We start from the raw sequence: 27657 nt of genomic DNA, 5'->3' as shown, positions 1-27657 counted from the left end.
TCCTCAGAGATGGGAATTGTTCGAATTAAATTATATTTAAAATTTAATACGGTTTTATTCGACTCAACACTTTTAATGCAAATGGCTTACAATGCATTGCCATTTTATGTTAATTATTTATGCAAATTTTCCAAACTTAAGCGCTCTTATTTCATATCCACACACAATTTATAATTCAATTACAAGAATACAAAGTGCGACCGCGTTAATAAAACAAAAAAAAAATGATTCACTTTCAATTAAAGCGGTCGTTTTTCCACACTTCAGTCGGGAATAATTCAATTAAAAAGTCTTTAAAGAACTATTGTTCAATGGAGAATATTTTGCTGATAGTTAAAGTAGAATCGGGGGAGGCTCCATGAGTATTCCCAGGCCATTTTCCCAGCCCCAGCACCATTTGAATATTCAATTAAGTCTAACTGCCAATTCTGTGATAAGCTCTCGCCCTAAAGCCTCTCCGACCCGGAACAAAGACAATTCTTTGGGCCTGGGCTGGGGCCTGGTTGACTGGCCTTGGAACATGGCCTACTGGCGATAATTTCTGTTAGACCCATAAAGGATGACACTTCCCAGCATTAAGCGAGGATCAACATCAACAGCATAAACCACAGCACTTGAATGAGCATTAAAGCTGAGATAGAGATAGAATATAAGGGTTTGCTTAATTAACAAAAAAAAGTATCGGAGGAAAACGTGTCGTGGAACCTCTATTAAATCAAGTAAATTTGTATATATTGCTCGGGAACTTACTCTACGAATATTCGGCAGAGTAACAAGCGTGTCAAAGCATTTTTGTGACATCTCTTATTTATTTTATAACCAGCAAAGGCCAAAAAGTCGAGTGAACGCAAACAGCATGCATAAATTACCGCAAAGAGACACGAAAGACCAAAGTCCTCGACGCCGGACTCCTGGACTGGACTGGACCAGGACCTGGACTTGATTCTGGTCCTCGTCCTGGCCCGGTTCGTGCTCCTCCATTGCAGTGCGAAAAATGTGTTGAAATATTAAAAAAGAGGCCAAAGCGAAAACTGTGGCCAAATGCAGATGAGCAGGCACAAAATTCTCTTCTACTTTCAACTATTTGGACACTTTCCCTGCCTTCTTTTTTGGTATTTGTAGAATGCTAAAAAGGCCACTTTAGTTTTAACCACAAAGTTTGCCTCTGTATGTGTTGTCGACCTCGTTGCACTTTTCGAGAGGCCTGGGAGCCAGGGGGCATCGGTCTTTTATGTCATTTAACTATGTTTCAGCCAGGACAATTGTGCACAGGTCCTAGTCCCTGCCCAGCCTCCAGTCCGCTCCAATCCGATTTAACTTAGGTCCTCAGTCAGCCAGGCGTTGATTGCCAGGCATTTAAAGTGTTTTCAATGTAAATCTATGTAAATACATGCTGGTAAATAAAAGAGCAACTCCATGGGTCCATGGAATGGAAACTTTCGACTGGATAAATTGTATAGCCATATTTATTTGTTTTGCTAGCTCAATGCACGTTTCCAATGGCATTACCCATGTCCCCCAGTCCCCATGTGCACACTCTTCAGACGACGCCTAAGACCTTAAGCCAGTCGCCCTTTAAGCCGCATTTATGCACAGTTTTCGGTCTATGTTTTGCTTTCATTTCCCTTTCTTTTTTTGTCTATACACTTGCGGGGAGCATTGTGATTTTGATGCTTGTGACACCGAGAACGATATCTGATCCCTTTCGATGGTGTTTCAACCGACTTATCTGCGGACCTATCCACAGGCAGTCGGATCCATATCTGTTTCTAGGGCATAGACTATAGTTGGCTTTGTAAGAAATGTATAATAAACATTTTTGGAACAGAGCTGATATGGTAGTAGATATGGTGCCACCTAAAAGGCGCAAGAAACATAAAAAATGCACTAATAAAAGGAAATTTATGCAAGCAACGAGTAGTATTCGTATGCAAAAACGTCTCGGTTTAGCCAATAATGGCTTTTGGAACTACCTGCGGGTGTACAGAAAGACGCATCCCTGGCTGACGCCAAAAGACACGGTCCGAAAAGGAGCCAAGGCTTGGTGTGCACTTACAAGAAAGCAGAAGACAAAGTATGAGAATATGGTAATCAGAAATATCCCTAAAACTAACTTCATTCTTAAAATTGTCTTTCTCCATATTATATTCAACAGGAACGAGCCTCATCTGACAGCATTCTTTCTTTTCTGATCTATTTGATTGGCTATTGAGACCTATCGCTCACTTACCCTTGTCAGGACCCTCATGAAATCCCAATCTGTGTATTCCAAATTAATGTATGTCTCAAAATATTAAATCTACCTATGGCCTGCATCTGCTCTCTTGCCATATAAGTAGTTTTTCAAGTGTATCTGAAGCATCGATGGCCGAAAACAAATTTCCTTTCTTGTTTGGTCTGTTTTCCTTTCATCTCCAGTTTTCCCATTATTTTTCTGCGGGTTTTCGTTCTCTGTTCTTGCTTGGAAAACCTTGAATCGTTCGCTTTGATTTGTGTTTCCTTGCGTTTGATTGTTGAACATTTATTCTATATTTTTGGTTTATTTTTTGGTTCTTTCTGTAGCACTTGCTGCATTTAATGGCATGAAAATTAATTTGACATTTAATAGCTATAGTGTTGTTGTGTTTATTAAGTATTCATTGTTTTTTATGTTTGCTAGGAGCAAACACATTGCCGGCGCATATTTTATATATTGTTTGCACTGTCACGTGTCGGCTACCAATGATGCCTCCTGCATATTATAATTATGAATTATCCAAATAAATCAGACGAGTAGCGACCTGTTAATGTGTTAATAATAGCCCCGGCTACGTGCTGTTCAATGTGTTTATGTCTTGTTGAAGTATATTTATACAAGGTATTCCTGGAGATGAATGGTATATTGTAGCGAACATGACTCCCTGAATGTATAAGTTCTTTATTATCATCAATTGTCAATTGATACGGCCCTGTCTGTGTATTGTCACCTTATACTGGCATCAACATTACATCCGTTACCTCCTTATCCCAAGCATAGCTCCCGGGGAGACCCAGCCAGCTGTCAGCGCTTCACATTTGAAAGCTACAGCAATTTGAGAATCTCATATACAAGTGCATCCCAAGTACTGGGCATCTCATAGTCGAGACACTCGACTATGGCATTCTCTCATATTGAGTTTGAGTGCGTGGAGTACGTGGCGTATACTTGATTAATACATAATTGTGCGAAAGTAATGCAAAGAATGCGTCGAATGCACGTTGCGAAACGGAGAGAGAGAGAAAGGAAAAGGGTTGTTTGCGAATAATTGAGCAATTTTTACTGTGAATTTCAATTGATTTTATTTATACCCATTTAATATTTTCAAACATTTTAACACATTTAAAAATTATTGAAATATTTTTGTTAGAGATTAAAGTTCTTGAAAACACTAACACAGATATTTCAATCTTAGGCATTTGCTTAAAATCAAATCCTCTTCATTTTCTGCACTAAAAAAATATAATTACAGTTTTGCAATACAGCAATACAGTTATATTTCCATATTCCCTTTGCCATTGTAGGTAATCGGATGCGGGTTTTGCCCCTTCCCAACAACTTAATCAGTACTTTAAAAGGTATACATGAGATAAGTGTTGTTACGGAATTTCAGGTCTGTAACAAATATTTCTATACTTGAAGAAGCTTAAAGGAACTATCTTAGGAATTTCTAATAACTAATATAACTTTTATATCAGTGCCATCCGTGCGTATAAGTAATATTTATTTAACTACTGAAATTTCAGCTACTTCTGGTTTGTGTCTCGGATAATCATGCAAGCTTTGGTACAATCGTTATTAAAGCTTTAACATACAAGCTTAGACTAGTTAAAAGCTTCGGCTTAGTTGACTTGACTAACGTAGTCAGAGCAAAGCGCTGAGTGCGGAGATAAAAATAAAGAAATGCAGGCAGTCAATGGAAAATAAAGAAGTTGTACATAAATATGCTGACTTTAGTTTTATAAATGATTCCACGTGCCTTCGAATACCACTATCTGGATAACGAGAATCCATACAAAACTTGACAACCCTAGCCAGTAGACAGCCAAGGAGCCCCCAAAAGCGACGCAGCCGAGGCAAAAGCTCCTCATTTGTCGCCACTTTTCCGGCACAACAGACGCAACATTTGCCGAGAGAGAGCCGCGCGAGCGGATAATAAAATCCAGTGAAACAAGTAAAAAATTGCAGTGGAACATTGAGCAGTCCGCTGCAAACAAAACCTAATCTAATTAAAGCAAAACTCGCTAAAGATAATGTGAAACGGGGCACAAAAGAAATTCAATCATTGGAAAGGAAAAATCAGCGGTGAAAAGTCGCCGTCGAGCAGGGCTATCGTAATGGAAGGAGAGAAGAAAAGACTCTGGAAAAGACTTTTGTGTGCAAGAAAACTAAGTGCAATAAACTGTGAATAATCCCAGAATTAGCGGCGTATGCATCGTGCGGTCCCCTGGGTGGGGAATTGGGCCTGGATTCGGTTCCATTCTATTGCTGGATGTCCAGATTTATATTATGCAAATTAATTTCAATTGGTTTGCACTCTGGATACAGCATTCCGTATGCGGCTCTGTTTATTGTTGCGGTTCCTGCTGCTGCTTCTCTGTTGCTCTTCGTCACTGTGTTACTCGTATACCACTCCGTAGTGCTCAATACTACTCGTAGTAGTAGTAGTAGTCGTAGTACTATCACTACTACTACTCTGTAGTAGTCTTCCTGCTTTTCGTATACATAAATTCGGCAAAAAGTTGCCTTGTCAGGTGGTAATGTGCCTCCCATTCCCCACCTCTGCTACCCCACATACGGATGTATGACTCCATAACAAGTGTGTGCGTGTCTGGCTTGATTTACCGGCTTTTCTGAGGGCTAAAACTATGAGCATAGTTTTCCCAAGAATTTTTTAATCATACAGGAATGCAGAGTGCACAAAAAGGGGAGAAGGAAAAGCAGCTGGCAAAAACCCAGCGCAAGCTCTACGTGAAAATGTAATTACAAACTGTGTTGGGGAAAAGCTCGTGTTGACGGAAAGGCGAGTGCTCCGTAACTATCACAGCTGCCAATTACAAGTAATTTAAGTTCACATTAAAGCGGGTAATTTTATAAATACTTTGCTCAACTTTGCTACAAGTTCCTCCGTGAAATGTAGCACCTGGGAGATGTTTGACATTTGCTTTCATTGTTGATTCCTCACCGGGAAGTTCCTGAAACTCAATTAACTAGGTGCTCAAATAATGTGCAGTAGTTTCTCTAATCTTTTGCGACACCTGACTAGGGCTACATCTTGGCATTTCCTGTCAACAATTAAGAAATGTTAGCAAAGGGGTACGACCCCAAACTTCGGGTAACATTCAGGAAGGAATGTTTTTCCGGGTGTAAAGTTGTTCAACAATATTATCTTTTAACATTTGTTGGAACGTTAACTAGCAGCAGTTTAAGCAATTTTGAAATTTATAAAGATTCAAGAATTTTCTAATTGTTTTTCCTGTTCAAAAAATCCTCTTCGAAGAATATAATTTCCTATGGATATAATTGACCATTTTTTCATTTCTCGAGACTTATAACCACATTTTTTCTTGACGAAATAGTTCCAAAACTTTTGTTTCCGACCATCCAGACAATTTAATTTAAAATAAAAAAAGTGGAACCATAAAAACACAAAATTTAATCAAGATATAAAAAGCCGAAGCCCCTGCCGCATACGAAATGCAGCTCGATGGTGGTATTAAAAGCTGACTAAAAATAAAGTCTCCGCATGACCATAATATCAATTACAATTACGTGGACCGAGCCGGCAGACTCGCTTTCAGAGACCCACAATGAGAAAAAAAGTGACGTGCACGAGACTCTCATTATAGTGTATATAAGGCAGCGCACACAGAGGGAAGACATCGGGAAAGAAGCCAAAAATACAGACTTGCAGTATGGCAAGACAAGACAACATTTACGTGGTGCAGCAGTCAGTCAGTCGGTAGTCTTCTGTAGTCTGCGGCCACCGGGAGAGCAAAGCTCAGCAGCTCAGCCCCCATCAGCACAATCACAGCAATTGCTTCCAGACCGATGGGACAGACAGACAAACAGACGGACATACAGACCGGCGGACAGACTGGGTAGAGTTCCACAATAATGGGGAACCACTGACAGACCAGACCAGACCATGCCACAGACATCCATCCATCCATCCATCCAGTCCATGCGTCGAGCATCGAGCATCAGCATCGAGCGACGAGCGACGAGCGGCGGTAGTTGCACAATTTTGCACAAAAGCCAAAGCATAATCATGAATAATGAGCGTTTGTGATAAGTGATAAATGCCCAGTGGCGAATGCACACGGAATATGAATAAGAAGGAAATTGTTTTTCTCGCTATGGAATGGGAAAAATCATTGCTTTTTTATAGAGAAAATATGACAAGTAATGGTTGAAGCGTGTACAAATAGTAGTAGGGTTAGTACCAGAGTTGCACTCCAGGACTCTGTCTCTCAGTACATACATATTGGGGTTGTGTGAATCACTCCCTTAATTAGGAAGAGCCAAAACATTAGGCTTCTCTTTCTTAGTGCGCACCTAAATACGAAAGATTGATTTTCCAGGGTATCAGTGGACATTAACAATTAAAACTTTTTCTCATTAGTTCTGTAAAATAAAATAACCAAAAAAAATATATATGTATCCCAATTGCTTCAGAATTCCATCATTCCCCGTATGCCGGACACACAGGTCTCCTCTTGGGGCAGAACCATCCCATTTCCCAGTGGGCATACGCTGAGCCCGTTTTTCTCTGCCTTCTGTCCCTGCTCTTTCCATAGTCTCTTCTTTCTGGTCTTCCAGTCGGCCGCTTCGCCCACCCATGCCCAGAGCCAGAGCCAGACCCACAGGTCCACAGGCCGCAGTATGAAACGGGAATCGGTACGGTTCGGTTCGGTTGAGTTCAGTTCAGTTCAGTAAGCCAAATGCGCGCCAAAGGTGAAAAAGCAAGCCAAATATTTATTTTAAAAATATTCTAAAATACAACAGAAATAGTGGGGATCCAGATTCAGAGTGGGAAAAGTCATCCCAAGAGTGCAGTTTTGTTTTGCTTGTGGATATTTTCCGTGGCAGCTTTTCCGCTAGTCGCTTTGATTAGTTTAAGTTGCCGCCAAGTGTTTGTGCGTTCTCCTCTTTTTCTGGATTTATTTACGCCGTAGTTTGCCGTTTAGTTTTGTCAACTTTAATTGAAATTAATTTACTTTCTTCACATATCTGACAGATGTGTTTGTATCTGTTGCTGTATCTGTATCATCGTATCTGCGTATCTGTATCTCTGTATCTGTGAACACATGCCGCCGACTGAGGCGAGCAGCCTTGTATGCGATCAGATCCGAGCCCAGAGGTCAGCAAATAAGCAAATTATCGCATATGATGGTTTACTATATAGATACGGTTTATATGCAAATTGAAAATAAAATCTGACAAAAGAGGATCACGACTCGAGGAGTGTGCAAAATTTAACTACGGCTATTCTTGATTACCATCTATTTTGCATCTTATAAAGATACCCACCCTAGCCTACCTCTTGGGCTTTTCCCCCAAACCAAATATGCACCCGACTGCAATCAAATGTAAATCCAATCGTGATGAACCCCAGCCAAACTATTCACTTCTATATATAAACATATATATATTATATATGTACATATCTGTTTTATAGAGACGAAAAATGCGATATGATTTGCATACAAAACACTGCTAGAAGACCCCCTCCGCTCAGCCCGATAGGGAATGACTTGAATTTCAATAAGTTCCAGAGTTTGCAAACTCATCAAAATCGCCTTTGATAGAGTGCTCAATTATAACCCTCTTCTCTTCTGCTCCCGGACACAGCTCTCGACCATTATGTAAAGCTTCTCTTGGCCAAAAACTTATACACAAACGAAAATGAATAAACTCGTGGTACCGTAAAAACAATCAGAACAAAAAACTGAGAGAAACCCAAGTGGAAAAACTAGAAGAACATAACCAAAACTCGAACAAAACAAAAGGAAAACTCTCTGAAAGTGCTAGCAATTAAAAATAATTTCACAAATTGCAAACGAACAAGAAGCAAAAATAAATAAAGGGAAACCCGAAACTTGAATGTCGCGCAAAATGTTGCAAGTGCCGGTGGCAACATTTCTGTTGCTGCTGCTGCTGCAGAGTGCCTCGGCCTCTCCAGCTCCAGTTCCAGCAGCGGCTGCAGCTGCCTCCCCAGATGCATCCACCATCAGCTTTCCTCTGGAACGTCAAATCGATGCCAGTTTGAAGAACGCCAAGCAGATTGAGAGCAGAGTGCTGCCCGAGTTGGACGGCCTGCAACGCAATCAGGAGGATGAGAAGTGGCAGCAAGTCGTCCGGTTTATTGACGATGGTTTCCCCGTCCTCGAGCTGTATGCCTACAAGTTCAAGAGGGGTGAGTACCGCAGTGGGACATTCCATTTAGCTTCTCTTTTCTGAATTTATTATGTACTTGATATTTCTGAAGTATGAAATTACAAAACTTTTCTCCAAAATTACTAAAATGTGCAATCATTTATCATGGACTGCCTGCTTAACCCTCTCTTAACGTCTCAGAAATTCCGTACTATTCACGAAAATGCTGTTAGAGAACATGGCCCATATCCAGCCATGTCTGAATATCTGAAGGAGATGAAGGAGATTCAGGCGAAAGACATTCATTTCGCCTTTGTCCGCTCCGCTTTGCATGGCCATCGGTAGAGCCAGATTATATGCATCTAAGAAGCCAGAAAGTTAGGAAAGAACAGAACACCTCCGCTGAGGCTTGAAGTTGGCCCTGAAACGGCCAAACTCTCGTTTAGCTGAATAGATGGCCATATTGATGTAGATCAGACACAGAGGATAGCCCAATGCCGCAATTAAACCATATATCAATTTGCCCGCCAATCTCTCGTCGTACAAAACCAAAAGGAAGCTGATCACGATGAAAAAGAATTCCTCGATCAGGCAGATCCACACAAAGGGCCGTATGAAAGGGTTAAACTTCTGGCGAAGCCTAATCAGATTTTTGTGGTAATCAATCAGGTGTATATACTGATGTCTGTGGGATCGCAATATATTCAGACCATAGAAGGAGTAGAGGATCAGAAGAGCCTACAGCTGCAGGGGCTTAAGGAGGGCGAAAAGAAGCGCCGAGTCTCGTAAAAGCTTTGAAAACTTGGAAGTGGGTACCACGAACGGAATAAAATCGTGTTGTCAAGGCAAAAATATTATGGTTACAATCTGAATCAGATGTATGAATTAGAACCACCAGTTGATCGTAGGTTCTTGTCCGCATATTCTATTTTATCTTTCAAAAATCCGCATAAATCTGTTGAGTACGTCCTGCGACTGTTCCCGCTGATGGTTATAGGCAATGCTGTAACTTATGAGAAAGTTCTTATTGAGTATACACAAGTGCACTGTCATATACAGCACATTCAGGGAACGCTCCGTAGCAGGCCACAGGTCTGCAAGGGCCTCCAGGAACTCCATGAAGTAGTAGATAAAGTAAAGCAGGAACATCACGAATAGCCATAATGTGTGAATTACTCCCACGGTAAAATTCAACTGGGTGCTTAGCCGAAAAGCACGCTTCCGAGGGACATATTTGTAAATTTTGCAACCCGAAAGCGTTGTCAGCAGTTGCAACAGCTGCAGTATGTACGTTAGACAGGACATGGCCAACTGATTACCAAGCTCCCGCAACTACAAAAAGGGTGGCCAGATGGGGGAATGGGACTGTGTGATGTTGATGAATGACTTCGCTTAACTGTCCAAATGCTGATCGTAAAAAGAGAACAACTTCATTTACCTAATAGACCAGGCTATTAACAAATTATTGATGGGAGGTAGGGCCTTCCTAATACACTGACTTCAGAATTTTTTCCCATATTTATTGGTACAAACATCCGAAAGATTTTGTTCACTATATGACTGTTTAATAATACATAATATTTGTGATAGAAATGTATGTAATTCATAGTAAATCTAGTATAGCAAAGATTACAATTACAAATTCATTACATGATTCATTGGGATTAAAAAAACTGAAAATCAGCTACTGGCGCTTTTCCTTAACCCTCTCATAATTCTTCAGAAATTCGTTACTATTCACGTAAATGCCATATGAAAACATGGCCCACGTAAAGCCCTTACTGAGGACCTCCAAGATATGGCCACGATTCAAGCGAAATACATTCAAATCGCTCTTGTCTGCTCCGTTATGCAGAGTCAATCGGTAGAGCCAAAACATCTGTAACTATGGAACCAGAAAGTTAATACAGAACCCGACATATTCTTCATATTCACCGAACTCACCTGACGCTCGGGCTTGCAGTTTTTCTTGAACTGTCCAAACTCTCTTTGGGCCGAGTCGATAGCGAGATTGACATGGACAAGACACAGCGGATAGGAGAAGTTTAAAACAACTGTATAGAAGTAGTAACCCACTGAGTGGGAGCTGGGCTCCTTAGACAAGAACAAATGGAGCGTGATCACGAACAAAATGAAGTCATCCATTATACAGATCCAGATCAGGGGTCTGATTAGAGGCTCGAACCTTCTGCGCAACTGAATCAGGTTCTTATAGTAATCAATCAGCGGTATTAACTGACGGTGGTTGGGGCGGGATGGCGGCAGAATATAGCAAGAGTAGAGGATCAGAAGACCCAAGTGGGCAGTAACCCCAAGCAGAAATGGCTGAATCCTCCCGAAAAGAATCCCTGAGCGGCGTAAAAATGTATTGAATATAGAGTTTGGGCTGAAGAATGGAATCTTGTCCAGTAGAGAATAGTTCCTCAGCATTGTCATGGAAGTCATCTTACTAATGTACATGAGAAAGAGCCACCAATTAATGGTGGGCCCTTGTCCACATATACTTCTATATCTATAATAGATGCGCGCAAATCCGTTCAGCAAGTCCCGCATCCTCTTCCGCTGGTACACATAGATATAGGCAATAATGTAGCTTATGAAAATTGGATCATTGAGTAAAAAGAAACGAGTCGCCAGGTAAAATAGATTCAGAGCACTGTCACTGTTCGGTTTCAAGTTCACCAAGACGTCTATGAACAAAAAGATAAACATGGCCGAGACGATCAGCAAGATAAACAGTAGCCAAGGTCCCAGCCAGAAGCCGTGGAGTACTCCCAAGGCCATATTCAACTGGGAGCTCAGCTGAAATGCCCGTTTTTTCGGAGCGTATCTATAGATATTGCAGCCCGAAATCGATGTCAGCACTTGCAACAGCTGCAGTGTTCTCGTTAGGCAGGACATGGTAAGACTGGCTCTCGGTTATACACAGTTCTCGAAGCCTTGGCAACTCCGCAGATGGCCAAAATGGGGAAAATGTGTGACGTTGATGAATGGCTTCGTTCAACTGTCCAAATGCTGATCATAAACTAAAACTACTTCATTTAACTAATTGACAGTCTATAGGCAAGGCATGGCAAATGGATGGTGTAATCTTTCAATGTAATAGTTCTTACATATATTTGAAATATTTCTAATGCAATAATTGAATTTTTTATGGAGTATCAATAACAATTCACGTAGCTTCTACATAGAGATGATAGAGATCATAGGGACAAAACCAATAGATATGAAATATGAAAGAAAAATCCAATTTAAATATAATTACACTGATTAATAATGAAATAGCAATGATAAAGAAAATCATGTACAAAAATGTAGTGACTTGGCGGAACCCTAAAAGCTTATTACCTCATTAGGCATCATTGCGAATACCTCCCCGAATACCTCCAACCACAGCACAGCATAACAATGTGTATTTTTATGCGTGCCGCATAATAATATGATATAATTAGCCCAGCATATTCCCCTGCCGAGACGGGAGACGGTAGTCTTCTGGTCTGGCATTACTCGTACACACCCACAAAAAGGAACAAAAATAAAAGGCATACGCCCCGAGCACAGCCGAAAGTTAATTACTTGATTAGCATGCAGACAGGTAGGGGATTCAGGAGTAGCCTGGTAAATGAAACGAAAACAGTTTACATTTTTAAGTGAGCAATTCCCCAAGTAACTCTCTCTATCCCATCTCTTCTATCCGACTTTATGTACTTGTATTTGTGTGTCTGTATGTATGTATATGGCCCGATTCTAATTGCAGATATCCCATATACATTGATTGTGCCCAAAATCGATGTGCGGACCATCGAGAAGCCGCGACTGAAGGAGTTCATGTTGGAGCATTTGGTGCCTGGGAAGCTCTTTGACAGCTATAGCGGTGTGGCCAACAGCAAGGAAGAGGAGGAGTCCTACGGCAATGGGAACGGACATAAAATCGTTTTTCGTAAATTGGAAAAGTCCCACAACAATGTTTGGCTACTCAATGGACAGCAAATACTCTACAAGCTGCGTATCAATGAGAATTTGATGGCCATTGGAATTGATGGTTATTTGGGCGATAGGAAGTCGCCCTACTCCAAGCGGAACATACAGGAAACGAACAAGTGAGTACAGCCCTTCGTTACGCTACAGTGGGGCAACTCCCATCTGAACTCCTTAAAACTGTGACTGTGAATACTTTTCATTCAAGATGGACATGTTTGATAAGGAGCATTTTGGTGGCCATTCAAATTGGTGGTTGCTAAAGTTGATCTATCAGTTACACATGCATATATCTCCCACATATACTACCCACCCATATATGCTTTGTAGGAAAATAGTGAGATTGATATTGTAGATAGATTGACAGACAGATGAATATGTATTTAGATAATTATGTAGGTCTGCAATAAATAAATAGCTTATTATGAATCCTACAAAAGTCTTTCAAAGTTTGACCACTGATTGGGCTGTAGAGCTGCCACTGCACCTGCAACTGCAGCTTTGGGGCTTATCTCGAACCACTGTGCGGTGCTATCTAGCGAGTACTAAGTTCCTCCTGGTCCTAGTTTGTTTGCGGTCAAAAGTGCACTCATGCGAAATTTATCAGGCCGCAAACAAAGTTTTTGCTGGTCCAACTTTCTGCACAAACACACACACATTTAGATTTTCCTTTTCCGCCTCTGGTAAAGGCCGAATCTCTCCATATACATACACATATATACATATATCCCATCTATATATATATCACATCTATCTGTGCCCATCCCACTTATAGCCGCTACAACGACCCTCAGCCGCTGGAGCAGCCGAACATTACGAATGCACATGCCAAAGTGGAGCCCATTATTAAGGAGTCGAAGGCCAGTCCGCTGATGTCGTTTTTGGCCAACATGAAGACAGGCACAAAAGTATTCCAACACTTTCTATCGAAAAGCAATCTGACACGCATAATGGATGACAATGCCTATACGGTGCTGATACCCTCGGACAATGCCTTCCAGCGCTGGCATCCCATCGATTGGGGCTTCTATCCGTTCAGTGTGCCAGAGTTCACCGAAACGGTGCTGCTCAATCATTTCCTGCCCATGCAGCGGCCCCTCCGACTATCGGATGTGAGGAACATGGACGAGGTCGTCGTTCACACCATGGGCGGTGATGATGTCGTCTTCCATGGCCAACGTAAGTGGCCCCATAAATTATATTCCGAATTCAATTTATGACAACATTCTTCTCCTTGGCTTCTTTGCTTATTTGCTCCCCCTTGAATAGCCACCCCCACGGTGAATAATGTCAGCATTATGTCCGACTTCACCCTCTCCAACGGCAATCAGGTGTTCATTATATCGGAGGTGCTCTTTGTCACCGAGGCCGTCGTCTCCAAATTGCACCAGGTAACCCGGTTATGGCTTATCCAATTCTAGTGTTTGATTTAATGTAATATTGTTCCTCCTTCAGATGCACAAGGACAAGGAGACCCCCCCGTTGCTGGCATTCCCCTGGTTTGGGGCTCAGTTCTTGTCGCATTCGTTTTTGGCCCTGGAAAGAGATCCACGCTTTACCCAGATTACTAGGTAAGGAGTTTGTTGGGTTATTATATGAGATATGCTGGGCTATGTCTTCTATTCAATCCTCCCAAAAGATATCTGAACAACGCAGAGATTGCTCCCCATATCTCAGGAGCCAATTACACCTTCTTTGTGCCAGAGGATCGGGCCTTTGAGAAGCTTGGTTTCGATAGACTTTCGGATGAGGTAATGGTAAGTATTCGTGGTCGAATTTAAGCAAATATGGCTTACTAATCCTCTGACTTTCTAGGCCTCTCAGCGGGGAATAAAAATGCTCTTAAATCACTTTGTACGCGGCCGTCTTTACAACCGTGATCTGCGCGATAATGAGGTCTACGAAACGATCGGCGGCGGTCACATAAAGATCACTCGGAACCCGGGCAGCAACTATACGAGCGTCAACAATGCCCAGATAACGGAGAGTGAGGTATTCGTGTACAACCTGGGCACCATGTACTATCTGGATGACATCCTTTATTCGCACATACTCCGCGACTTCATCAGCAAGTCGACCAAGACGAGATCGAATCGAAACGGCGGCGACTCCGGTGGAGGATCGCGCAGCACTTCCCGTCCCAGCGATGTGGAGATCGTGCCCAATGAGTTCGAGAGCGAGCACAATGGCGGCGACTATGCCATCCATGGCGATGACGAGGACTTTGAGGATGAGATCATCACGCCAAAAGCGTTGCCCGTCCAGATCTATGAGTTGCCCAAGTAGAGAGTGCCTCGTACGAGGAATCAGGCCGAGAGTGCTGGCAGATCCACGAGGGTCACCATGTGGGGGAGTTTGATATGGGCTTACATAAAGCTAAATATAATTTTTTTTTGCGTGAGGTCTGTATTGAGTCGAGTGGATTATGGAGAAGAGGGAGGAGGCGCTTAAAGCGTTTTTGTATAGTTCTGGGCTAATTTTTTAAAGCATTTCTCTAGTTTAGTTGATAGTTTCTTGTGTACATTTTAAGTTTAGCATTGAACGAGGCGGTGAAACGAAGTATACTACAACAGCAACCAGAAGAACAACAGAAAACGGCAACAAATATACTATACCTAATCCTAAAGAACTTATCAGCAATTTAAACGAAGCTTGTAGACATAGCGAGAAATTGCAAGAGAAAAAACCAAGATAACTATAACTATATGAAGAGTGAAGAATAAGCATTCACGTAATATTCGAATTACATAGAAACGAAACGAAACACAAACCAAAACAAACAAACAAAAATATAAACAAACGAACGAAACTTTCACACAAAATTATAAAGATATGCGTATACCTACCATAGATACCCGTATATACTATCAAAATTCAATTAGCGCTCATCGATGTTGATGCTTTTTTGGGTCTATCCGTATGAGAGAGGGCATAGCGAGAACATATCCAGCTAAACCGATTGGAAAACAATTCCGTGGTCAAAAAAGAGAGATATGTACCAGTATATCTTACAGGCAGATATTGTATTTTTTAATTTAATGACATTAATGATATTGATATTTAATGTACTATCTGTGTATATGAACAAAACAAAAGCAATGAGAACGAAACATGCAATTTTATAATAGTTTGTTAAAATAAAAAGAAAAATCTTCCAGAAATACAGAGTAGCGCTCATCTTTTTGGTGTTTCGTTGAACTAGTTTTATTATGAATTAGTTAAACTCAATACACATGTAAGTATGGTTATTATAATCATAAATGGAGTATTCTATTCTTCTATATGTATATGCGGGTGTATAAGTGCTACGGCATATGTATATAGTATATGCATGTAAATAATACCTGTAATTCTAATTGACTTAAAAGATAGGTTTTCTAGTGGAGTATTGTATGATTTTAAAGCCGAAACCTAGCATACGTAAATGGATTAAACCAAAAGGAGTGGATATCCAAGACTGCTGGAACGGGACAGCCCTAAGATGCAATGGAAATTTGTCTAGGCAGTGGAACATGATTTGGAACTTGTGAAATTATAATTAAATGCATATTGCTTGTGGGTAGAATGTGTTGGACATGTATAGTGTGGTATGGTATATATAGAGAGTAGTGTGTGCTTGATATGGCGCTTATGACACAAAAATTCTTCATTGAACTACAACTACATTATCCAACATAATATTCGATCTTGAGCTTTGGCTGGTTACACAAAATGTTGCCCCTTATAAATACATGCATATGTAATGCTATCAAATTCTACCATGGGAAAGTTTTTCTCTTAAGTATAAATATTTTATAAAATTTTAAAATTTGATTCGAATTTAAACGCTTTTTTGGTCGATTCGATTTTGATTTTTCATTTTTTGAGATCCAATTTTGAGGAGAGGAGCAGCGTGACGACAGAAAATGAACACAAAATTAAAAATGAAATATATAAAACAGAAAATTAAAAGCTGCTCTCAAAATCAAAGTGAACTTTATCCGATCTTAATCGTGGTGTTCATTCACATTATTCTGGCTTCCGATGCTACTACTGCTGCTGGTGGTGGTAGAGCATTGAGGGTTGTTTTGACTGTTGGTCGTCTCAGTCTCATTATCACTCAAATTGACAGGAGGATCCCCAGGCAGTTCCGCTTCGACCTCCGCGACAGACACTTCCACAGCTGCACCGCCCACAGCGCCCTCGAGTTCGTCGGGCAATTCCACTGGAACTGGCGGCTTGGGCTTGAAACTATTGTTCTCCGTATTCAGTTTGTAGTTCTTGAAAGGATCCCCCTGTTTCGCGGCAGATGGTTGTGCCTGCTGCTGTGCCTGGGCCGCCTGGCGTTGCAGGCGTCGCTGTTGATTGCTGAATGTAGGACTCTCGGACCTGGCACGCTGCAGCATAGGACGCTGATGGTAGGTGGGATCGTAGTCACGCGAGCGTCCAAATTCAAATCCATTCTGCCACTGAACATGCACATTCTCATACGAGGGATCTTCGTATCTATAATTTGATGCCGCCGCTCCATTCTGATTACGCTTGTCGGCTCCACTACGCAAACGACTCAAGGTGCTGTGAAGAGGACGGGCTGCTGCATTTGGATCCCGACGCATAGTAGAGGAAGCAGTCGATGCTGCACAGGATCCAGTGCAAGAGCTCTGATAGCGAACCATGTCCTGGGGCAAGCCCCCCAAGCGTGGAGTGCCATAAGGATTCGACATCTGAGAGGCCACGGAGGCTGTGTCGCAGCTAACGCAATCACGCGAAAACATAAAGTTAAAGTCGATCACCTACAAGAAAAGTTATGAGTAAGTCTCCTTGGTGGTCGTTTAAAGTTGAATCCTACCTTGCAATCGGGTCCCTGGCCAATCCACAGTGGCAGCCATTTGTTCACGAGCAGCCACTGCAAACTGGACTTGGATATGCGATTCAGAGTGTTATTCCCATTGGCATCTCCCGAAGAACTCGAACGGGCTGTGGTCGATGTGGTTTTCTTGGCCAGGGCAGCACTCTTGACGGCCGCAGTTGAAACGCTCTTAGCGGCCGCAGTTGGTCCGCTCTTTACCGACGCAGTCGATCCACTTTTATCTAGACCAGCAATTGGAGGAGCAGTTGCCGACTCCTTGGCCGCCTTGCTGGCAGCCTTCACCTTGGGTATAGCTCCGGTTGGGCGAGTGGCACTGCTCACTGATGAACTGGAAGCGCTTTCCGGCACAGATGGATCGTCGACGACTGCTCCTGCGGCTCCAGCGGAGGCAGACCGTGCCGCACGCTCCATTGACACATTCGGCGTGAGCGGAGAGTTGTGGGCAGCCATTGCCGCTGCTGTCGTCTTGTAAATGTTGGTCATGCTCTGCGAATTCTCGCCGTGCAGGCAGCTAAAGAAACTCGAGGCGCTGTTCTTAACGGGAACCTTTACATTGCCGTATTCCATTCCAGCGGCTGCGGCCGCTGCAGCAGCGGCACTAGCACTCCCCACATACGCCTGGCAGTTGGGCACGTTGCAAGTGCTGCTTCCTCCTCCACTCGCGGCCGTGCCTCCTGCCCCATTGGCATTGAGTCGTATGTGACCAACGGTTCCGTAATGCGAGTGTCCCAGCACGGCGTAGTGGCCGCCCAGATTATAGTGATCAATGTTGCCGCAGGAGGAGCTCAGGTGTCGTTCGATTCGTCCTATGCCATGCCCCAGTACATCGAGGCGTGTATATAGCGGCACTCGGTTGGTGGCAGTGGGTCGATAGATGGGCTCATCGCGTATCTGTTCGTAAATATTCTCATAGCGCATTGTTCCAGCTGCGGCATAGGGTAGATTGTAGCCATCGGTGGATTCGGTGTCGTCGAAGCTGCGCTGACGCTGACAATTCGAGCGACTGTTGGTGTAGAGCGGCGTGCAACGCAGTCCGGTTCCATAGCGATTGCCTAGGGCGGATAAGAAAACATTGTATACTCTCTCCTAGATTTACCTGAAGCTGCTTCTTACCATTCTGCATATCTATGCGAAAGTTTCGACGGTATCCCAGGCCTGAGCGCACTGCACGCGGCACATCGTAGGCCGCCGCAGCGGCGCTCGCGCCCAGGATCCCGGCACCAGCTATAGATCGATCGTATAAATCATTGCGATAGTTTTTCATGGGCAGTGCGCGTTGCTGTGGCGTTGGTGCTAGCTGCTGTGGTTGTGGCTGTGGCTGTGGCGATGGTGGTGAGGGTCCTGGCTGTGGGGGTGGATTAATGTTGGCATTGGCTTCTGTTGGCGCTGGTTGGGCTGCCAGCTGGAGTGGCTGTTGAGCATCCTCAACATTTGCAGGGGCATTGACGTTGGCGGCGGCCACAATTTGATTGTTGTTGGGCTGACCGATTGGCGCATAGATGTTCTCGTAGTGCGGATGATTTGGTGGCTGAGGGGCCGCCGATGGCTGGACTGGAGCTGCTGCAGCAGCCGCTCCAACTGGTGGGATATTGCCATAAATGGCCCCACCAATGGCACCCTCCATGGTCCCCTCAGCCTGGCTATTTTCATCATCCAGCAGTGCGATGGCCAGCGAAGCCGCTTGTCTGTAATCAAACGCAAAATTAGACTCAAGTTCAGGACTCAGAATTCGTTCAAATTAGATGGGTTCACTTACCGTGCCAATGCACCCTGCTCTTCCATTCACATGGGCTTATCGATCATACAGACGCCCGCATAACTGCGTCCAATGGTCATCAAAGCGGGCAGGATCCGCCAGCTGTCCGACTCCGGGCAGTACACCTCCACGGAGGCCAAATTGGAGGTTCCATCATCGCCACCGACCACATAGAGCAGCCCCTCGTGGGCCACTACTCCGGCGTTGCGGCGACAGTAGGACATGTCCGACACAGAGCTCCAGGTGTTCGTCTCGCAGTCGTAGGCCTCAACGGATTTGCGGACCATGGGGCCATCGTGGCCCCCCACCGCGTACAGGATGTTGTTCAGCACTCCCACGCCAGCTCCACTGCGACGGGAAGTCATCTCGGCGATGGCAGACCAGGTGTCTGTGTCGGGATTGTAACGCTCCACGGAGGACAAACACTGGCGGGAGAAGCCATCGTAGCCGCCTACGGCATAGAGCAGGCCATGAACGACGCCCACACCCACGGAACTGCGACGCGTGGACATGGAGGCGATGAATCGCCAGATATCAGTCTTTGGGTCGTACATCTCGGCGCTGGAGAGTCCGGTGGTGCCGTCGAATCCGCCCACGGCAAAGATGCAGCCGTTCAGCACAGCCACGCCCAGCGTAGATCGCCTAGCCTCCATGTTGCAGCAGCTGGCCCAGTGATCGGTGGCCGGGTCGTAGACATCCACAGTGCGGACCCGCAGTGCGCCGTTGAAGCCACCCACTGCATAGACCTTATCGCCCAGCACGCTCAATCCGGAGCGGCAGCGACGATTGGGCATCTCGGCAGCCTGGTACCACTTCTCATCGCGCAGATCGTACCACTCGACGGCGCGTATGGCCTTGGGTGCCTGACCGCCAATCACCAACAAGATCTTCGGCATGCCCACCGTCTTTCGAGGCACTGTGCGAGCCGACTTCGTCTCCGTGGGCAGCAGATGGTAGGTGAGGGCCTCTATGATCAGATTCTTGCATATGATATTACCCTCCAGCAGCAGTTCCTTATCCACACGCTGGGTAATGTACTCCTTGGACAGGAACGGCAGGCGCACATGCTCCATCAGGGCCGAGGTGAACTGCTCCCGCATGGGCACATCGTAGCGCAGCCAGGCGATCACACACTCGTAGACGCGTTCCTCATTGGGCACCGAAATGCGATCGTTTCCTATCAGGTTGATAACCTGCTCGTGCGAGAGATTCAGAAACTCATCGAACTGGATCACATCACTGCAGAAAAGGCAAATGCAAAGGCAAATCGTAAATAAAGCAGCTGGTGAATTGGGGCATAAATGTTCAGCGGCGGAATATGGGATTGAGATGCAATTAATGGCAAATATAATAAACCGGTCAATCTCTTACACTTAATGAAATATATAAAGAAATCTAAACTGGTTTCAAAACGACTAAATATAGGGCTGACCTTTACTCTGATTTTGCACAAAATCTCAAGGAGCATTCATTCGGTAACATGCCAAACCTTATCGCATCTCGTCTGTCTGTGATTGCTTGCTCTATAGTTCCATATTTCCGACATGAAACATAATCTTGAAACTCACTTGAAATGCTCTTCGATGTAGGTCTCCGCGTAGTTGAGCAGCTCCACGCAGGCATGAAGATCGGCAAACTCGCGTATGCCCAGACAATTGCTGGCATCCAACTGGGTCTGCAGGTAATCACAGCAGGCATCCCGCACATCCGTAAGCTGCAGCAGATTGGCTGCCGTCAGCAGGACCTGCACGTTATCCTCGTTCACCTCCACCGTCGAGGTGTACACATAATTGATGAGCAATTCCAGTGCTCGTGCATCCACGCTCTGTAGTGTGATCCTCGCCTGGCGCGACTCCTCGAAGCTGGTGAACATCGCATAGAAGTAGGGACTGCACGAGGCCAATACCATGCGATGTGCATGAATCTCTACATCATCGGCCACCAATATGACATCACAGAGTTGTTTTTGTCTGCGAATAAGCAAAATAAGCAGACACAAAGAAACCGTGAGCATTATTAGGTGTCAAGTGGTTTAATCAATACGAATGATATCGCTATTTTTTGTTTGGAGTAAAGCCAGATGTTTATTTACACTTTTTTAAATGAAACTGATCTTGGTGAAGCCTTCATTCTCTGTGTCTCTTCCTGCACCAATGATGTTGTCAGATTTCTGTTTATCTTCCCGTTTTCTGCTGAATTGAATCCTCTTTTTCCTGCATTCCTTGGGAATGATTCTAAACATTTTCTCAAGAGTCATGCTGATTCTCTTTCCTATATGTACATGCAGATTCATCTGACTCCCAGTGTCCTCCGCTTGAATCCTACGCTCAACCCGTGTTCGTTCACCTTAAGGTTACAACACATTCACTTTTGGCTCTGACACCACAGTGGATTTGGTTTGGAAACTGGTTTCTGGGTTTCTGGCCATCGGGTAGTTTTCCAGTCAACCAAATGTAGAGATGCGGAAGCCGTAACCACAACAAATCGACAGAAATCGTTGGGCAATACGCCGCAAGTTCAAGGTCGTGCTCTAATGCGAAACCAAAAAGCAGCGCATACAACCCATTATAATAATAATAATAATAATGCGAATGGCCCCTTGACAAAAGGTGGGGGCAAATATTATACAAAATAAATATGTGTAGGCAAATAGACAAACAGAAATCAACTGCGCAAATATGCAAAATGCGAATGCGAGTAGGAATGTGAATGGGATGGGATGGGATGCCGAGACGATCGTCTGACATTTGCAGTGATTATATGTACATATTTTTTAGATTTTGGGCCAAAAGTCAAGCGACTAATCCACCTGTCCACATCACTTGGTAGTTTTTCTTACTTGCGCATCTCGTTCATGGCATCGAAGGAGCGGGTTGTGTGCTGCTCGTTGCTGTATTGTCCCACTGTGCCGCGCTCCTTGCCGTTGGGCCGCTGGACGTGCTTCTGGGAGCTCTCGTCCAGGGAGTTTTGCGAAGCATAGCGGAGCAGGCAGCTTCCTCGTTCCAGGCCACTGCCCTCGGCAGCGGTGTTCTGTTGCGCCTGCTGCAGCAGACGTTGCCGCTGGACTGCCACCACGCCCACGGCAGCCCCCAGTCCTGGCGGAGCAGGAGCTGGCAGCTCTATGCCCACACCCGCGCCCCCACCCACAGCATTCCCCTGGCCTGCTGCTGCAGCTGCTGCATTTGGTGGCTGCTGCTGTTGCTGGTTCTGTTGCTGTTGAGGATTGCCATTGCTTAGATTGCTCATAATACCGATCGTGTACTTGGTTAACAATGCACTCAGAGCTATCATTCAGCGGCGTCGTTCACAGCACGCGCGCTAACAAAAAAATGTACAATAATTAACAAATAAGTTCTACAGTGTGACCGCGGATGTATTGATACAATATACGGTCTGCCCCTCAGAAGTATACCGAAATATAGTCTCATTTTCAAAATATACCGTAAATATACTGACGAATTCAAGTTCTATATTGCTCAATTTGATGTTCCGTCGGATATTATTAGCTAGCTAGAGCGTTTAGCCCTGATCACATAATTTTACCCAATTGATGAATGAATTTTCTACAGGATATGCTTATTTTAATCTCTCTTTCTTTTGGAGTGTGTCTAAAATAACGTCTAAACATTTCCTCAATTCTAAAAATTTCTGCAGACTCCCATTCAAGGAGATCAAAACAGAGAGCCATAACATTTTTGAAGAGAGCGCCAGAAATATACCGTAAATATGACGACGAATTTTCTACAATACTGGCTAATTTAGAGGACTCCCCTTATGGGATTTTTTATAAAATTGGGTTTAAACAAAGAAGGTAAACAAAAATGTAATTTTTTGTAAAAAAAAATCTCGATAGTGATAATGATATTTTTCGGACCGATATATCGGGATGCCAATTTTAGCGTTGCCCATCACTGCACACTTGTTTAGCGGGTGAAATAATTCAATTCAAATGCTAGGCATGTGGAAGAAGCAGAAGTGATTAGGTATATGTGTCTTAGGTATTAGGTCTGGTAAATCCAATCGTTTCCACGGATGTCCTGTCGCCTGTCCGTAAATTTAAGCATCCTCGATTGCCAATTTGTCCATGGGTTTCCTGAAGGATGATTGAAACGCGGAATATCGCTACTAGTTCCCCCAAAAATACGAAATGTGTGTAATCACAGTCGTATTTTGAAAAAGTGTACACTCTAAAGTTTTTATTACTATACTTTTGTATTGATAATTTTTTGAAATGGTGGAAGCTAAAAAATGCTCAAAGAAAGAAACTTACAAGCCAAAAAAGGTCGCCCGCCTCACCAATAAAGCCTATTTAAACTTTTTACGAAATTTCAAGAAAAAAAATAGCGGACTCCTGCCGCGAGAGATGGTCATGCGTGGTACTAAGGCTTGGTGTCGACTAAACAAACAGCAGAAGGAGAGATACCGCAAAATGGTAAGCAGCAATCACGGTCAAAAAAATTCTTTATATTCTTACGTTTATCTTTGATATCCAGCAGAAAAGCACCAAGCGCCGTTGCTAGCTAATAAAGGGTAACCATAACATTCCCTTAACCAAAGCATAATTCGATCGGTTTGAAAAAACCAGCAAAGGGGCAACATAGTACCATCCGCTGATCTTGGGCCGGTCTGTCCATAATGTCGTATATGTCTATATTGAGTTATATTTCTTAGGTAGGTCGCATTGTTCATGCGATATCAGTCCTAGTGTTTCTAAATAGCCATTGCGTCGTTGCTGAACCCACAGGAAAGCCAGCCTGAAACTGCTTAGTCTTAGCCTCTTGCTAAAATATGCCATTAGTGTCGTAAATTTCCAGTGTAATTGAAATTAAATATAGATTGAATTATACTTCCTTTTATAAAGGATATACTGCGAAGGAGATATTCAGCCTTTCTATAAACTCCCATTTTCCATGCATCGCTTAGATATGCTCTCTACCGCTGCGGGTAGATTGTAGAGGTGTCAAAATGATCCATGGATCCACAAGGTATGGTATGTAGAAAGTGCTAAGAGACCTCGACCCTCTCTATTGAACCCCATTTGAAAGAAAAAACAAACATATTTTAATTCATTGCTAAATTTGATCATCAACTTTATTTGTTTTGGCTTTTTGTATTTTCGGGGATACTCATGCTCATCAACAGTTTTGGATATGTAAAATATGTTAGGGTCTTGGAAACAACTGCTTACTGAATGTTTACGAATAACAGCAACCACCTAATTAGGAATACATGTATCTTTTATCTTGCATCTTGTATATTTGTATATTGGATAATGCTTAACTATAGCTAATACGAAGATCCAGAATATGTACAATCGAACGGTTTTCCTTTATATGTAGGCGGAAAACTTCTTTGAATAAATAAATACAATGTAAATGTACGAGCGGACATACATAAATACATATAAATAAATGAAATTATTTGAAATTTGGCTAATGAGAGAGAGTTTTTACACTAACTATTTTGTATTTCATATACGCATCCGATCTACTATATATAGTATTGATATATGTAGCTACAACTGTTCATATTTACACATAATTTAGATTCCATAAATTACAGTTAATGGTTTTGAAATAAATACGTACTATACATCGAAATATTACGAGAAATACTTTTCCTTGCGGGAAAACAAAATGCAGATCGAGTTTTCCTAGCAATACTTATCATAGGAGAGTGGAGGTAGGGGTAGGGTTTGGGTAGGGGAGGAATTGCATTAAGCGATAATACTTAGTAATAGTACAATTAATTAGATTTGATTTTGATTCCACACTTTTTGTTTTTTGGAGGCTTTTTCCGTATAGTTTTCCTATACCTTTATGGTGGCGGCACACGATGCACTGGGATTGTCTCTAGTTGAGTTTTGGTTTTAATTCTTGCTGCGTTGCATCAGGCGTTGCGCTTGCTGCGCTGCAGCGTTGCCATGGGCTGATAACAGTTTAGATTCGACGACATCCGGCCCAAGGCAACGGCCATGCGATGGGGCAGCCGGCACAGCTGCTCTTGTAGATTCGATGAGACAGCTCGATGAGGCCGCCTTCCGCTGGTTGCTGCCTGCCTGCTGTCCTGTAATCGGACCACCTCCTCGTCGGGCTGCACATAGGACAGGTGGACGATGTTGACACCCTCATCGTCATCGTCGCTGTCCACTTCCTCGTAGTAGAAGAAGCCCATCGGCTGCTGGTTTGCCGGATGAGCCGAATGGGCCGCGGACTATACGTTGCCGTAGAACGGTGCCGGTGTGTGGGCATCGCAGGGCTTGACGCGCAGCTTTTGCTTGTAGTGGTACTCCTTGAGGTAGCTCTTCAGTGGCCCCGGCAGCTCCAGCTGATTGATGCCATCGTAGCTGGTGCTCGAGACGATCGTGGCTCGCGCCAGCTGCTGCAGCGAGAAGGTCTGTCTCCTATGCAGCGGCATGGTCAGGCAGGGTTCGAAGAACATCACGCAGGATGGGTCCTTGTAGTGCTCCAGCAGGCCCGTCACAGTGGGCGCGGTAAACACGCACGGATCATGACAGTCGAAGCTATTGAAAGGGAAAACCTCAATTAGTTGGGAGTTCGTTTTGCAAGAAATGAGACTTGTCAGGACTTACCTAAACTTGTGGCCACTCTGCTCGATGCGCGCGTGCAACGATCTTCCATATTTGCGGAATGTAACTGAGAAGAGGAACTCCTCCTGGGCCGAGTCGCGCAGCAGGAAAGTGCCCTCGGGCTTGCCCTCGAGCAGATGCTCCGCCTCATAGCGGTCCATCTTGCCCCAGTAGAAGCTGCTGTTGATGATCCGCTCCAGATCGGGGACCAGGCAATGCATAAAGTCTATCTGCGAGTGCACGGTCACGCTGCGACGGCCATAGGTGAGACGCACTGGAGGAACCTGCTGCGGATCCAGCTGCTGCTGCTGCAGGTGTGGGAGAAGCGGTGCCGGCGCCGGCTCCGTGACCAGACGAATGTTGGGGCCCACTGTTACCCGGGCATTGGGTGACTCCACCACAAACTGCGGCGAGCTGATTCGGATGATGACATCACCATTCGCCGGGGCTGTCCAAATCGCCAACTGACTTGGCTCTGGCACCGCCACGGAGTTCCGTTTCCTCTGTGTCTGCAGCCGCTGCTGGGGAATCCCCAAGCCGCTTCCGCTGGCCCCACTGAGAGTGGGTGGCGTCGACCGGCGATCTGCCGTGCGAGATTTCCTGCTGGTCACCGCGGAGGATGACGATGATGTGCTGATTTCCTTCTTATCCTTGCTGGAGTCGAGCATATCTCTGAAGCCCCTCAGGGCGTCCCGGCACTTGCACTTGCAGCAGCGTCGCTTGGTGCTGGTTGGTGCTGCTGCTGCTGCTGCCGCTGCCGCTGCTGCGGCCGTGGATTCTGTTGCCCCCATGGACAGGGCTTTGCTGCTGCGACTCCGACAGCAACTGTTTCCGCTGGCGGCACTCCCTCTAGGAGCTGTTCCAAGAAAATCGAAAAAGAAATAAACATTGCCTAATGAGTAATCTGTGGGGCTGTCATTATATGAGTTGCTTCCTCACCTTGCTTGCTGTTTCTGTTGCTATTGCTGACGCTAGGGCCGATGTGTTGTGCTCCCGTCGACAACATTTCGCTGACTGGCAGCGACTCGAGCACCTCGCAGTACTCAACGACTTCGGCCTCGTGGCTGTGCTGGTGACGCCGACGCAGCAGCGACTCATCCACATCATCATCATCATCATCATCATCATCAGCAGCAGCAGCGTTAGCGTCAGCGTCGGCGTCGTGGACGTCGTTCAATTGTAGCGTACTTATCGCTGCCTCAGCCACAATGTTCCCGACTCCGACACCACTTCCCGCTAAATTGTTGTTATTCACGAGCTGTTGTCTCTCGGTTTTTGGCGCTTCCGTTGAACTGCCAGCAGTTCGATTTGACACCGCAACCGATCCGACACCAACACCGACTCCGAGTCCGCCTCCGGAACTCGCCAGCGCCCTCGCCTCCACCACAATCTGCTGTTCATTTGCATTTAGCGTGTCCGCAGACAGGGCGGCGGCAGCGACGGCGATACCTTGCACCTCCTCCTCCTCGTGTAGCACCTGACCACCATTGCCATTCTCCATTTTGGCCAATTGAATTTTGATTATGATTTGACGCACTTCCGAGCTGGCGGCGTCCGTTTGTGCTACGATTTCCTCCACTAGTTGCACCTGCTGGGGCTGTTCCTCTGCCAGGCTGATTGCTTCGTCTTCCACTTCCACTTCCTCGAGTCTCTTCTGTTGGATATTGCTGGAGTTGTTCTTGTCCTGACTGGCAACGCGTACAGTTGGCTTACTGAAGTGATGACCCATTGGAAGCTCTGTCTGTCCGCTCTGTGGAGAGTCTTCTCTGTTCTTTCGATCTGCAAAGCGGAGGGAATAGAGGTGATATCTGATTAGACTTTATTGTGGGATATTCTTGGGATTTAAAAGGGCTTTTTTCATGCTGCAACAAGTCTATTCCGGGATAGGGCTTATCTTTATTACTGCTGCTGTTTCTATGTACAGATCAGATTATATTTTACTCGGGAGTTAGCACATTTTTAATATTTACAGTCTGAGCACACAAACACCACACACTCGCCACACTCACACAATCATTTCGCAACTTCCAGAAATAGTAGTCGCCGAGAGTCGAGGGAACCAGTTTTGCCCGTTCCTCTTCTCCGGCAGC

General features: G+C 44.5%; 5 protein-coding genes and 1 long non-coding RNA gene across 10 annotated transcripts; 3 read left to right on the top strand and 3 right to left on the bottom strand.

The window, feature by feature from the left end:
- The first annotated feature begins 1813 nt into the window (after positions 1 to 1813).
- On the top strand, positions 1814 to 2315 carry LOC26532541 (protamine-like). The gene is made up of 2 exons (XM_033380351.1): positions 1814 to 2087; positions 2156 to 2315. Exons 1-2 carry the CDS (start codon positions 1836 to 1838, stop codon positions 2210 to 2212), a joined length of 309 nt encoding a protein of 102 aa, XP_033236242.1. The 5' UTR covers positions 1814 to 1835; the 3' UTR covers positions 2213 to 2315.
- A 1741-nt stretch (positions 2316 to 4056) lies between these two features.
- Positions 4057 to 15534, top strand: LOC4817652 (uncharacterized). Of its 2 annotated transcripts, none has more exons than XM_015180916.2 (8): positions 4057 to 4190; positions 7871 to 8435; positions 12153 to 12495; positions 13149 to 13552; positions 13643 to 13764; positions 13829 to 13944; positions 14013 to 14130; positions 14189 to 15534. In XM_015180916.2, the coding sequence occupies exons 2-8, from the start codon at positions 8123 to 8125 to the stop codon at positions 14657 to 14659; spliced, it is 1887 nt and encodes a 628-aa protein (XP_015036402.1). In that variant the 5' UTR covers positions 4057 to 4190; positions 7871 to 8122; the 3' UTR covers positions 14660 to 15534. The 2 variants fall into 2 exon arrangements, with proteins under 2 accessions (XP_015036402.1, XP_001357044.1); XM_001357008.4 differs by lacking the exon at positions 4057 to 4190 and adding an exon at positions 6844 to 6973.
- On the bottom strand, positions 9843 to 11502 carry Grl36b (Gustatory receptor-like 36b). Its single transcript, XM_033380352.1, has 2 exons — positions 10340 to 11502; positions 9843 to 10280 (listed from the first exon to the last, which is right to left on the bottom strand). The coding sequence occupies exons 1-2, from the start codon at positions 11294 to 11296 to the stop codon at positions 10080 to 10082; spliced, it is 1158 nt and encodes a 385-aa protein (XP_033236243.1). The 5' UTR covers positions 11297 to 11502; the 3' UTR covers positions 9843 to 10079.
- An 18-nt stretch (positions 15535 to 15552) lies between the features above and the next one.
- Positions 15553 to 22363, bottom strand: kel (kelch protein). Of its 2 annotated transcripts, none has more exons than XM_001357007.4 (6): positions 21818 to 22363; positions 20547 to 20948; positions 18979 to 20217; positions 18336 to 18907; positions 17202 to 18274; positions 15553 to 17145 (listed from the first exon to the last, which is right to left on the bottom strand). In XM_001357007.4, the coding sequence occupies exons 1-6, from the start codon at positions 22267 to 22269 to the stop codon at positions 16360 to 16362; spliced, it is 4524 nt and encodes a 1507-aa protein (XP_001357043.4). In that variant the 5' UTR covers positions 22270 to 22363; the 3' UTR covers positions 15553 to 16359. The 2 variants fall into 2 exon arrangements, with proteins under 2 accessions (XP_001357043.4, XP_033236238.1); XM_033380347.1 differs by lacking the exon at positions 21818 to 22363 and adding an exon at positions 21071 to 21520.
- Positions 22364 to 23111: 748 nt separating this feature from the next.
- LOC26533869 (uncharacterized) lies at positions 23112 to 23857 on the top strand. Of its 3 annotated transcripts, XR_001451273.2 has the most exons (3): positions 23124 to 23410; positions 23472 to 23649; positions 23723 to 23857. It is a non-coding gene; the product is annotated as an uncharacterized lncRNA (long non-coding RNA). The 3 variants fall into 3 exon arrangements; XR_004469327.1 differs by having other exon boundaries at positions 23112 to 23410; positions 23475 to 23857; XR_004469326.1 differs by having other exon boundaries at positions 23117 to 23410; positions 23472 to 23857.
- A 184-nt stretch (positions 23858 to 24041) lies between these two features.
- Positions 24042 to 27346, bottom strand: Socs36E (Suppressor of cytokine signaling at 36E). Its single transcript, XM_033380348.1, has 3 exons — positions 26507 to 27346; positions 25571 to 26423; positions 24042 to 25501 (listed from the first exon to the last, which is right to left on the bottom strand). The coding sequence occupies exons 1-3, from the start codon at positions 27294 to 27296 to the stop codon at positions 25192 to 25194; spliced, it is 1953 nt and encodes a 650-aa protein (XP_033236239.1). The 5' UTR covers positions 27297 to 27346; the 3' UTR covers positions 24042 to 25191.
- Positions 27347 to 27657: the final 311 nt, after the last annotated feature.

The sequence above is a fragment of the Drosophila pseudoobscura genome, chromosome 4 (genome assembly GCF_009870125.1).
Source record: "Drosophila pseudoobscura strain MV-25-SWS-2005 chromosome 4, UCI_Dpse_MV25, whole genome shotgun sequence".
NCBI lineage: Eukaryota > Metazoa > Arthropoda > Insecta > Diptera > Drosophilidae > Drosophila > Drosophila pseudoobscura.
The sequence above is the reverse complement of the archived record's forward strand: the minus strand, read 5'-3'. Positions and strand labels throughout refer to the sequence as shown.